Genomic DNA, 13,022 nt, shown 5'->3' on the forward strand with positions numbered 1-13,022 from the left:
TGGTTTGTTTTCTGTAATGTTATATGTATCAGCTTAAAAGGTGGGGGTATCTATCTTTCAGGGATCAAAGTGGCAACAAAACACCTTGTTCAGAGATCCCAGCCCGTGGGTACATCAGGAGTGGGGTGCTCCCTAGCATTTTCCTACAAGACTGTAAAATTGCTTTAGTTTCAACAACAGTTGAGCAATACATTAAAAACTAATGATAGGGCAAGCATGGTGGCTCAGGCTTGTAATCCCAGCACTTTGGGAGGCTGAGGCGGGTGGGTCACTTAAGGCCAGGAGTTCAAAACCCACCTGGTCAACATGGTGAAACCCTGTCTCTACTAAAATTACAAAATACTAGCTTGGCATGGTGGCATACGCTTGTAATCCTAGCTACTTGGAAGTCTGCAGCATGAGAATTAGTTGACCCGGAGGGGTTGGAGGTTGTTTCCAAAAGCCCAAAACTGATAGAATGTTTACTTAACATTTCTAACACTTTATTGAAGGTTGTGGAAAATGTAAAAATGACAGGCTCAGTATTAGTTTTTAGGGCTCAGATGAACGAGTAAGTTCATCTGAAAATGCAAGCACAATACTTACATATGTACAAGGAAAATACAAGGACAATACTTACATATGTAACATAAACGGAAGCTTTTTCTCTTTGGTCTTTTTCATAGGGAGAAGGGTGGCAGTTGCATTGGAAACTTGATTCGAATGGAACATGTAAAGACAGTTTGTGATGGACAGTATTTACATAATTTCCAACATAAAAATGGTGCCATACCTGTCACAAATCTAATGGCAGGTGACAGAATTATTGTGAGTGGAGAAGAAAGATCACTATTTGCTTTGTGTAGAGGATATGTGAAGGAGGTTAACATGACAACAGTAACTTGTTTATTAGACAGGTAATGAAATGTTACTTTTTTTTGTAACAGCTTTATTGATGTATAACTCATATCTGTGTAGTTCATTATTTAAAGTGCAATTTAGTGGTTTTTAGTATATTCACAGAGTTGTGCAGCCATCACCACAATCAATTTTTAGCATTTTCGTCACCCCAAAACGAACCCCCAAGAAAGAAGCCCTATACCCTTTAGTAGTCACTTCTCATTTTCCTCCAATTCCCTCAGCCCAAGGCAACCACTAACCTACTTTCTGTCTCTGTAGATTTGCCCACTCTGGGCATTTCATATAAATAGAATCATGCAATATGTGGTCTTTGATGACTGGCTTTTTTCACGCAGCATGCTGTTTTTGAAATTCGTCTTCACGTTGTAACTTACGTATCAGCATTTTATTCCTTTTTTAAAATAAATTTGCTGGGTGCAGTGGCTCAAGCCTGTAATCCCAGCACTTTGGGAGGCTGCGGTGGGTAGATCACCTAAGGTCAGGAGTTCAAGACCAGCTTGGCCAACATGGTGAAACCCCATCACTACTAAAAATATAAAATTAGCTGGGCGTGGTGGTGGATGCCTGTAATCCCAGCTGCTTGGGAGGCTGAGGCAAGAGAATCGCTTGAACCCAGGAGATGGAGATTGCAGTGAGCCAAGATCGTGCCATTCCATTCTAGCCTGAGTAATAAGAGCGAAACTCTGTCTCAAAAAAAAAATAAATATATAACATAAAATTGATCATTAACCATTTTATTTATTTATTTATTTATTTATTTATTTGAGGTTGGAATGAAAGTTCTTTTTTTTTTCTTTTTTTTTTTTGAGACGGAGTTTTTTTCTTGTTACCCAGGCTGGAGTGCAATGGCGCAATCTCGGCTCATCGCAACCTCCGCCTCCTGGGTTCAGGCAATTCTCCTGCCTCAGCCTCCTGAGTGGCTGGGATTACAGGCACGCGGCACCACGCCCAGCTAATTTTTTGTATTTTTAGTAGAGACGGGGTTTCACCATGTTGACCAGGATGGTCTTGATCTCTTGACCTCGTGATACACCCGCCTTGGCCTCCCAAAGTGCTGGGATTACAGGCATGAGCCACTGCACCCAGCTTTTTTTTTCTCTTTTTGAATTTTATTTTACTTTAAGTTTGGGGGTATGTGTACTGAACATGCCAGTTTGTTACATAGTAATACATGTGCCATGGTGGTTTGCTGCATCCATCACCCCTTCATCTACATTAGGTATTTCTCCTAATGCTATACCTCCCCTATCCCCCTACCCCCTGCTATTCCTCCCCTAGCACCCACCCTCTGAACGGCCTTGATGTGTGATGTTCCCTCCCCTGTGTCCATGTGTTCTCATTGTTCACCACCCACTTATGAGTGAGGACATGCAGTCTTTGTTTTTCTGTTCTTGTGTCGGTTTGCTGAGAATGATGGTTTCCAGTTTTATCCATGTCCCTGCCAAGGACATGAACTCATCCTTTTTCATGGCCGCATATTATTCCATGGTGTGTATGTGCCATATTTTCTTTATCCAGTCTCTCATTGATGGGCATTTGGGTTGGTTCCAAGTCTTTGCTATTGTGAACAGTCCTGTAATAAACGTGTGCATATGTCTTTATAATAGAGTGATTTATAATCCTTTTGGTGTCTACCCAGTAATGGGATTGCTGGGTCAAATGGTATTCCTGTTTCTAGATCCTTGAGGAATCACCACAGTCTTCCACAATGGTTGAACTAATTTACACTCCCACCAACAGTGTAAAAGTGTTTCTATTTCTCCACATCCTCTCTAGCATCTGTCTCCTGAATTTTTTTTTTTTTGAGACAGAATCTTGCTGTGTTGCCCAGGCTGAAGTGCAATGGCTCACTGCAACCTCTGCCTCCTGGGTTCAAGCGATTCTCCTCCCTCAGCCTCCTGATAGCTGGGATTACAGGCGCCTGCCACTGTACCCAGCTAATTTTTTGTATTTTTAGTAGAGATGGGGTTTCACTGTGTTGGCCAGGATGGTCTTGATCTGACCTCGTGATCTGCCTGCCTTGGCCTCCCAAAGTGCTGGGATTACAGGCATGAGCCACCATGCCCAGCTGTCTCCTGATTTTTTAACGATTGCCATTCTAACTGGAGTGAGATGGTATCTCAATGTGATTTTGATTTGCATTTCTCTAATGACCAGTGATAATGAGCTTCTGCCCCCACCCCCCTATCCTAGCTACTCAAGAGGCTGAGGCAGGAGAATTGCTTGAATCTGGGAAGTGGAGATTGAAGTGAGCCAAGATCATGTCATTGCACTCCAGCCTGGGCAACAAGAGCAAAACTCTGTCTCAAAAAATAAAAAAAAAAAAAGTATATAACATACAATTGATCATTAACCATTTTAATGTATATAATTGGTGTTTAGTGTATTCCCAATATTGTGCAACCATCACTTCCCTCTATTTCTAAGACACGTTTATCACCCTAAAAGGAAACGTCATTCCTATCCCCTCTCTCCTCCCTCAACTCCCTGGCAACTACTAATTGGCTTTCTTTCTGTATGGATTCATCTATTCTGGATATATGATATAAGTAGAACCATTCATTATGTGACCTTTTGTGTCTGGCTTCTTTCACTTAGCCTAATGTTTGCAAGGTTCATTCACGTTTCAGCATATATGAGACCCTCATTTTTTTATGGCTGAATGTATTCTGTTGTATGGATAGACCACATTTTGTTCATCCATTCATTGGCTGGCTGATGGACATTTGAGTTGTTTCCACTTTTTTGCTGTAATGAGTAATATTGCATTACATTGCATGAACATTCACATGCATAGTTTTAGGTGGCCATAGTTTCATTTCTTTCATTTTCTTTGTAGTTACCTAGGCATGGGTCATGTGCTAATTTCATATTTAACATTTTGGTGAACTACCAAACTGCTAAAGTTTTGTTTAGTACGTTATGTTCCATAGTGCTGATGTGGACAGAATCTTACCTAATTCTCAAAACCACATGTATAGCAGACAGCATAGATACCACCCTGTGTTAGCTATAATCCTTATTTCTCCTTAGCATGCTGGGCACTTACTATTTTGTTCTCTTCTTATTTATTTATTTATTTGGCTGGGTGCGGTGGCTCACGCCTGTAATCCCAGCACTTTGGGAGGTCGAGGCAGGCAGATCATGAGGTCAGGAGCTCAAGACCATACTGGCCAACATGGTGAAACCTCGTCTTTACTAAAAAATACAAAAAAAATTAGCTGAGCATTTTTTAGCCACCTAAAAATTTAAGTGGCTCATGCCTGTAATCCCAGCCACTTGGGAGGCCAAGGTAGAAGAATTGCTTGAACTGGGACCTGAGAGGCAGAGGTTACAGTGAGCCAAGATCATGCCACTGCACTCCAACCTGGGCTACAGAGTGAGATTCCATCTTAAAAAAAAACAAAAAGTTATTTATTTATTTAGAGATGGAGTCTCACCCTGTTGGTCAGGCTGGAGTGCAGTGACCCAGTCTTGGCTCACTGCATCCTCCGCCACCTGGGTTCAAGCGATTCTTGTGCCTCAGCCTCCTGAGTAGTTGGGACTAAAGGCGCGTGCCACCATGCCCAGCTAATGTTTTGTGTTTTTAGTAGAGACAGGTTTTGCCGTGTTGGCTAGGCTGCTCTTCAACTCCTGACCTCAGGTGATCTGCCTGCCTTGGCTTCCCAAAGTGCTGGGATTACAGGAGTGAGTCACAGCGCCCAGCCTCTCTCCTTTTTTAAATAAAAAGTTTTACTTTTCCCATTTATAGCAGTGATATAAATGTACTTAATTTCAGTTACAACAAAGTGCTTGCTTTAAATAAAACTATTAATAGTAGAATAGTTGATATGAAAATCTTGGCAGGCAAGGTGGCTCACACCTGTAATCCTAGCACATTGGGAGGCTGAGATGGGTGGGTCACTTGAGCCCAGGAGTTGGAGACCTGCCTGGGCAACATAAGTAAAATTTCGTCTCTGCCAAAAATACAAAAATTAGCTGAGCATGGTGGTGCATGCCTGTAGTCCCAGCTACTAAGGAGGCCGAGGTGGGAGGATCAGTTGAGCCCAGGAGGTTGAGGCTGCAGTGAGCTGAGATCATACCTCTGCACTGCATGTAGCCTGAGTGACAGAATGAGACCCCGTCTTAAAGAAAAAAAAAAAAAAAGAAAGAAAGAAAATTTGTGTCAGAGACCAATATCCACATTCACTAATATCCATATTCCCTCTTCTTTCAGTCAGCTGGATTGTGTTTTGCAGCCTTTCTTGCAGTTAACAAAGGCATGCCCGAACATTTCTTAATGGATAGAGGTCAGCAATTGGGACTTAGTGACATCTGAGTAACTGTAATGGAAATGTCTAGGCTTGTTCCCTACTGATCAGTAATCTTAGTTGAGTCATAACTACCCCTTGTCTGGATTTCATGATATGGGATGCTGATCCACAATATTCTAGTTGTCTGCTCGGATTTGTGTATCCTTTGCAGTATTTATTTAGTGCCTACTATGTATTAGGTACTCTGCAAATCCTTGAAGAATTTATGGTCTTTTGTGTAGACATAAATATTTTCTTTCCTTTTTTTTTTTTTGAGACATGTTCTCACTGCCACCCAGGCTGGAGTGCAGTGGCATTATCACAGCTCACTGCAGCCTGGACTTCTTGGGATCAAGTAATTCTTCTGCCTCAGCCTCCTACATAGCTGGGACCACAGGCACATGCCACCACACCTGGCTAATTTTTTAACTTTTTGTAGAGATGGGGTCTCACTATGTTGCCCAGGCTGGTCTTGAACTCATAGGCTCAAGTGGTCCTCCTGCCTAGGCCTCCTGAAGTGGTGGGATTATAGGTGTGAGTTACCATACCCAGCTTATTTTCACTCCAGTATGATAAGTGTTCAATTGATAGTAACACAGAGGAGAGGTATTTAATTCCATTTTAGGAGGCTCAAGGAAGGCTTTTTTTTTTTTTTTTTTTTTTTGAGACAGAGTCTCAGTCTATCTCCCAGGCTGGAGTGCAGTGGCATGATCTCAGTTCACTGCAGCTTCTGCCTCCCGGATTCAAGTGATTCTCCTGCCTCAGCCTCCTGAGTAGCTGGGATTACAGGCATGCACCACCATGCCTGGCTGATTTTTATATTTTTAGTAGAGACAGGGTATCACCATGTTGGCCAGACTGGTCTCAAACTTCTGATCTCAAGCGATCCTCTTGCCTCAGCCTCCCAAAGTGTTGGGATTACAGGCATGAGCCCCTGTGGCTGGCCAAGTGAAGCCTTTTGGAAGAGCTAATTCTGAATCTTCATCCTATGGATTAATAAATTAGTCTGGTGAAGCCGTGTGAGAAGAGAATACTGGGCAAACCTGTTACACAAAGTTATGCTGGTGTGATTCAGTGTGACATGAAGCATTTGGGAAAGTGCAAGTAATTAAGTTATTTCTGGAATATAAAATATAAGGAAGAGAGTGATTAGAGAGATCAGGTCATAGAAGCTCTTATATACCATGTTAAGAAGTTTGCCATCCTGGGCCACATAGTGAGACCCCATCTCTCCAAAATATTAAAAAATTGGCTAGGTGTGGTGATGTGCACGTGTAGTCCCAGATACTCAGGAGACTGGGGTAAGATGATTACTTGAGCCAGGAGTTCAAGGCTACAGTGAGCCATGGTCGTGCCATTGCACTCTAGCCTAGGTAAAAGAGTAAGACTGTCTCAAAAAAAAAAAGTTTAGATTTTATTTATTCTGATGTATTGAAAGGTTTTAAACAGAAGAGTAGATAATCATTGAATTTGCATTTTCCTGTGTGTACGTTGTGGAGAATTGAGTTAATTGATGAAAGCAAAACTAAAAGCAAACCAGGAAGCTGTTGCAGTGGTCCAGGCCAGAGGCAACTGAGGCAGAGTAGTATTGGCAGAGAGAATGGAATGACTGAGAAGTATTTAGAAAATAAAACTGGCTGGCGTTTGGATACTGATTGGGTATGTGGGTTGGGAAGAGGGAAGGATCAAGACAGTAGTGCAGATGCAAATGCCATTAACTATGATCAGGACTAGAGAAAGAGCATCAGGTTCAGCAGAGATGAGGAAGAGTTTCACTTTGAATGTACTGAGCTTTCACAGCCTGGGTTCAGCTAAGTGGAGAGATCTCGCTGCCTGCTGGATATCCAAACTTTGTAGGCTTGGGTGAGGAACCAGGTGGGAGAGGAGTGTGAGGTCAGTCCTAAAGATGGAATTCAAATTTGGAGGCACATGAGGGCCGGGAACCCTAGGAAAAACAATCAGAAAGAGCAATACAACGAACCAGAGAAGGGACTTTAGGGAACACCAGGGCTTAAGGAACAGATAGAAGAGTGGGAGAAGGTGGCAGAAAAGAATCCTGCACTCCAGGAGAGGAGGGAAGAGCCATGCATGCATTCAGGATCTCTCTGGGGATAGTGAGCCCATGTTAGATTGCAAGGTTAAGTGAATATTTAGCGGCCGGGTGCGGTGACTCATGCCTATAATTTCAGCACTTTGGGAAGCCGAGGCGGGTGGATCATGAGGTCGAGAGATCGAGACCATCCTGGTCAATGAGGTGAAGCCCCGTCTCTACTAAAAATACAAAAATTAGCTGGGCGTGGTGGTGCGCGCCTGTAGTCCCAGCTACTCGGGAGGCTGAGGCAGGAGAATTGTTGAACCCAGGAGGCGGAGGTTGCGGCGAGCTGAGATTGTGCCATTGCACTCCAGTCTGGGTAACAACAGCGAAACTCCATCTCAAAAAAAAAAAAAAAAAGTGAATATTTAGCAAATGTTGCAGGTTCTCAATTATTAATTGCTTTGACCTTGGTGCCTTGTACTCTCCCCTTCTCCCTGCCTTTTCCCACCAATCCAGGGCCTCATGCTGTCCTTGATTGGCAAGTGTGACTGAGGGCTGATAGCTATTTTAGTAGCTATTCTGGCCTATTTATTCCTTCAGCAGATAGTAGTGTATTTCTTATACAGGCTATGTGAAATGGAAAACATTCATGTATATTTGTTTTGCTCTTTTAGGAACTTGTCGGTCCTTCCAGAATCAACTTTGTTTAGATTAGACCAGGAAGAAAAAAATTGTGATATAGATACCCCATTAGGAAATCTTTCTAAATTGATGGAAGACACATTTATCAGGTTTGTTAACAGTGAATGAATTTGAATTTCATTCCACTTTTCTAAGGAATATTACTAAAAGTGCTTTTTCTCTTTTCAGCAAAAAGCTTCGAGATTTAATTATTGACTTTCGTGAACCTCATTTTATATCCTACCTTAGTTCTGTTCTTCCACATGATGCAAAGGATACAGTTGCCTGCATTCTAAAGGGTATGCTAAAATCACCGTGTCTGCTTTGATGAGTTTTTCTTGTTTTTATTTGATTTATACTGTAGCCTGATACCTTGAGTAGACTTGCAATTACAACGTTTAGTCAAGACTCTTTGGAAATAGTTTTGTATTGAGGAATAGACTTGGATAGAGACTACTATTCTTATAAAATAATTAATTTTTCCTTTGACGTTCAATGCTTTTTTTCCTGTTATTTTTTAATTTAAATGTAGGTTTGAATAAGCCTCAGAGGCAAGCAATGAAAAAGGTGCTTCTTTCAAAAGACTACACACTCATCGTGGGTATGCCTGGGACGGGAAAAACAACTACGATATGTACTCTCGTAAGGTTATTATTCTTCTGCTTAGAAACTAAATGTTTATATCAGCTTCTCTTCAGTTCAGAGGATGTAATATTTAACATCAAATGGCTGAATTTTAATTCAGAGTGTCTTTGTTTCAAATGAACATTTTCGAATGACGTGAGAAATAGTAAAGCTGCATTACAGCAGTTGTAATCATGTTGTAGACTTCCTAAGATCTATCTAAGATTCTAAATTTAGAATTTCCTAAGATCTCTTTCCGTTAGTGGTATGTGATGTATATCGCTGTATGTTTTCCTTTCCCTTTAAAAATGATGTTATCGATTTTTCTTGGATTTTTTTTCATGTCAGTAAATTTCTAAGCAGTTTTAGAATAATCATAATAATGGCAGCAAATATTTAATTGATTGATACTGTGTGCCAGACACTATTAAAAGTTACATGGGCCAGGCAAGGTGGATCATGCCTGTAATCCTAGCACTATGGGAGTCTGAGGTGGAAGGACTGGTGTTTGAGACCAAGTTGGAATGCAGTAGCATGATCACTGCTCATGCAGCCTCAACCTCCTGGGCTGAAACAGTCCTCATGCCTGAGCCTCCCAAGTAGCTGAGACCACAGGGGTGCACTACTATCTTGCCTAATTACAAAAATAATTTTTTTTTTTTTTGAGACGGAGTTTCGCTCTTGTTAGCCAGGCTGGAGTACAATGGCGCAATCTCGGCTCACCGCAACCTCCACCTCCTGGGTTCAGGCAGTTCTCCTGCCTCAGCCTCCTGAATAGCTGGGATTACAGGCATGTGCCACCACGCCCAGCTAATTTTCTGTATTTTTAGTTGAGATGGGGTTTCACCATGTTGACCAGGATAGTCTCGATCTCTTGACCTCGTGATCCACTCGCCTCGGCCTCCCAAAGTGCTGGGATTACAGGCATGAGCCACCGCGCCCGGCCAAAAATAATTTTTAAAAAATAGAGATAGGGCCTCACTTTGTTGCCCAGGCCAGTCTTGAATTCCTTGGCTCAAGTGATCTGCTTGCTTCAGCCTACCAAAGTGCTCGGATTACAAGCGTGAGCCACCATGCCTGGCCTATGATGTATTATTGACATATCATTCATAATATATAATAATGTCATGTAATTTTTGTAAAATATTTTGGCTTTATAATTTTTTTAAAAAGTTACTTGGCTCAGCTCATAGACATGGTTCTTGTTACGTTTATAAGCATGTTAAGAATTATCTGGAATTAAAAGTAAGGCTTTTTTTTTTTCTCTTGCCCATTATTAGGTAAGAATTCTCTACGCCTGTGGTTTTAGCGTTTTGTTGACCAGCTACACACACTCTGCTGTTGACAACATTCTTTTGAAGTTAGCCAAGTTTAAAATAGGATTTTTGCGTTTGGGTCAGACTCAGAAGGTTCATCCAGCTATCCAGAAATTTACAGAGCAAGAAGTTTGCCAATCAAAGTCCATTAAATCCTTAGCTCTTCTAGAAGAACTCTACAATAGTCAAGTAAGCACAATTATTGTATAATTATACGAACAGTTAATTTCCATAGCCGGAATGAAGGGAGAAACAGTACTCTGGGAAACTGAGTCACATTGACTGGATTTGCATGTGATTATATGTACCATAGGACCAGTTTATTAACTTATATTTTGCTGTTTCCTTCTGAACTGAAATGAGGTTTTTAGTTTATTTTTATTATTATTATTATCATCATCATTTTCTTTTTTTTTCTCATCTAGACTCTCAGGTAAGATCAGTTTATTATTTAGGGCTCTCTTCTAGTTTCAAACATCCTAGAAAACTACTAATAATCAGGGTTTCTTAGTGAGTTTGAACTAGAAGCAATAGTACTTAATAGACTTGTTATAACTGTCTCTAGACTTTTATATGGAACCTAATTTTTATTTTATTTAGTCATTTAATGTTTATTTTTACTGAGAATTCCTAACTGAGTTTTTTTTTCCGAGACGGCGTCTTACTCTGTCACCTAGGCTAGAGTGCAGTGGTATGATCTCAGCTCACTGCAACCTCTGCCTCCTGGGTTCAAGTGATTCTCTGCCTCAGCATCCTGACTAGCTGGGATTACAGGAGCCTGCCACCACACCCAGCTAATTTATGTATTTTTAATGGAGATGGGGTTTCATTATCTTTGCCAGGCTGGTCTTGAACTCCTGACCTCATGATCCACCTGCCTTGCCCTCTCAAAGTGCTGGGATTACAGGCATGAGCCACTGTACCCAGCCTGATGTTTTTTTTTAAGTGACCAGGGTATTAGTATGTTGTGTAGGACTTGGGCTGGACTCCTGGGCCCAAGCAAGCCTTCCACCTCAGATCCCCAAGTAGCTGGGACTATAAGTTCGGCTATAGTGCCTGGCTTAACTGATATTTTTGTGTTTTAAAAATTTCCCCAAAATTAGATTTAATAGGTTATTCCTTAACCTCCTTTGTCGAATGCTAGCATATTTTTGTCTAAATCTATGCCTGTTATTGATAAATTTAGAACTGGCTAAGATGTCTATCTGGTTAACATTTTCATTAAACATTTTATTTTGAGGTAATTGTACATTCACATGCAGTTGTAAGAAATACTAGCAAGAGCCTATAAACCACCGTTTATCCAGTGGTGACACCTTGCATATCTGTAGTACAATGTCACAACCAGGATGTTGACATTGATACAATCGCTTTTTTTTTTTTGAGCTGGAATCTTGATATTGTCACCCAGGCTGAAGTGCAATGGCATAGTCTCAGCTCACTGCAGCCTCTGCCTCCTGGATTCAAGCGATTCTCCTGCCTCAGCCTCCCAAGTAGCTGGAATTATAGGTGCGCGCCACCACGACCAGCTCATTTTTGTATTTTTAGTAGAGATAGAGTTTCGCCATGTTGGCCAGGCTGGTCTCCAACTCCTGACCTTGTGATCTACCCACCTCAGCCTCCCAAAGGATTACAGACATGACCCACCGCCCCAGCCTGATACAGTTCCTATTTTTTTTTTTTTTTGAGATGGAGTTTCGCTCTTGTTGCCCAGGCTGGAGTACAATGGCGTGATCTCGGCTCACAGCAACCTTCACCTCCCAGGTTCAAGCAATTCTCCTGCCTCAGCCTCCCAAGTAGCTGGGATTACGGGCATGCACCACCATGCCTGGCTAATTTTGTATTTTTAGTAGAGACAGGGTTTCTCCATGTTGGTCAGGCTGGTCTCGAACTCCTGACCTCAGGTGATTTGCCTGCCTCGGCCTCCCAAAGTGCTGGGATTACAGGCATGAGCCACTGCACCGGCCTACAGTTCCTATTCTATTACTACGAGATTACTCATGTTGCACTTTTGTAGTTGTATCCACTTCTCTCCTGCCTTACCCCTCCTTAACCTCTGATAGCCATGACTCTGATCTCCATTTTGATAGTTTGGTTGTTTAAGAATGTTACGTAAATCTTTTGGGATTAGTGTTTTTCACTCAGCCTGATTCTCAGAGCTTCCTCCAGATAGTTGTATATGTTAATTGTTCATTCCTTTTTTTTGCCAAGTATTTTTCCATAGCATGGATGTGCTGCATTGTGTTTAACTATTCACCCTCTGAAAATTTGGGTTGTTTCCAGTTTTTGGATATTATGAATAAAGCTGCCATAAACATTCATGTTACAGGTTTTCGTGTGACATAAGTTTTCATTTCTCTGGGATAAATGCCCAGTAGTACAATTTCTGGATCAATTGGTAGTTTCATGTTCATTTTTTTTTTAATCTGCTAAACTGTTTTTCTAAGCAGGAACATTTTACATTCCCACCACATGAGCGATCTCAACATTTGGTGGTGATGCTGTGTTTAAATTTAGCCCTTTTGATAGGTGTTTGAAGATTTTAATTTACATTTACTCAGTAGTTAATGATGTTTGTGTGTGTTCATGTGTGTGTATATGTGTACACATGGGTGTGTGTGTGTGTTTGGGACAGGGTCTTGCTATGTTTCCCAGGCTGGAGTACACTGGTAAGACCATGGCTCACTGCAGCCCTGACCTCCTGGGCTCAAGTGAGCTTCCTGCCTCAGCCTCCCGAGTAGCTGGAACTACAGGCATGTACCACCATGCCTGCCTAATATTTAAAATTTTTCTTTATGTTGTCCAGGCTGGTCTTGAACTCCTGGCCTCAAGTGATCCTCCTACCTCTGTCTGCCTCCCAAAGTGTCGAGATTACAGGTGTGAGTCACTGCATCCAGTCATAATGAGGTGTTTGTTTTGTTTTGTTTTGTTTTCGAGATGGAGTTTTGCAGTTATTGCACAGGCTGGAGTGCAGTGGCTCAAACTTGGCTCACTGCAACCTCTGTCTCCTAGATTCAAGTGATTCTCTTGCCTCAACCTCCCACGTAGCTGGGATTACAGACATGCACCACCATATCCAGCTAATTTTGCATTTTTTTCAATAGAGTTGGGGATTCACCATGTTGACCAGGCTGGTCTAGAATTCTTGACCTCAGGTGATCCACCCCTCAGACT

At 41.7% G+C, this 13,022-nt stretch overlaps 1 protein-coding gene across 5 annotated transcripts in view; it reads left to right on the plus strand.

The window, feature by feature from the left end:
• The window catches only part of DNA2 (DNA replication helicase/nuclease 2), a 53,979-nt gene that overhangs the window by 28,380 nt on the left and 12,577 nt on the right, over positions 1 to 13,022 (plus strand). For 4 of the 5 annotated variants that reach the window (XM_009009829.5, XM_078345767.1, XM_078345769.1 and 1 more), the window contains 5 exons: positions 666 to 896; positions 7,902 to 8,018; positions 8,098 to 8,207; positions 8,441 to 8,550; positions 9,813 to 10,037. In XM_009009829.5, coding sequence (XP_009008077.2) covers positions 666 to 896; positions 7,902 to 8,018; positions 8,098 to 8,207; positions 8,441 to 8,550; positions 9,813 to 10,037 — 793 coding nt within the window. The remainder of the gene's footprint in view (positions 1 to 665; positions 897 to 7,901; positions 8,019 to 8,097; positions 8,208 to 8,440; positions 8,551 to 9,812; positions 10,038 to 13,022) is intronic. The other variant, XM_078345768.1, reaches the window with a different exon arrangement.

Source organism: Callithrix jacchus, chromosome 12 (genome assembly GCF_049354715.1).
Source record: "Callithrix jacchus isolate 240 chromosome 12, calJac240_pri, whole genome shotgun sequence".
Taxonomy (NCBI): Eukaryota; Metazoa; Chordata; class Mammalia; order Primates; family Cebidae; genus Callithrix; species Callithrix jacchus.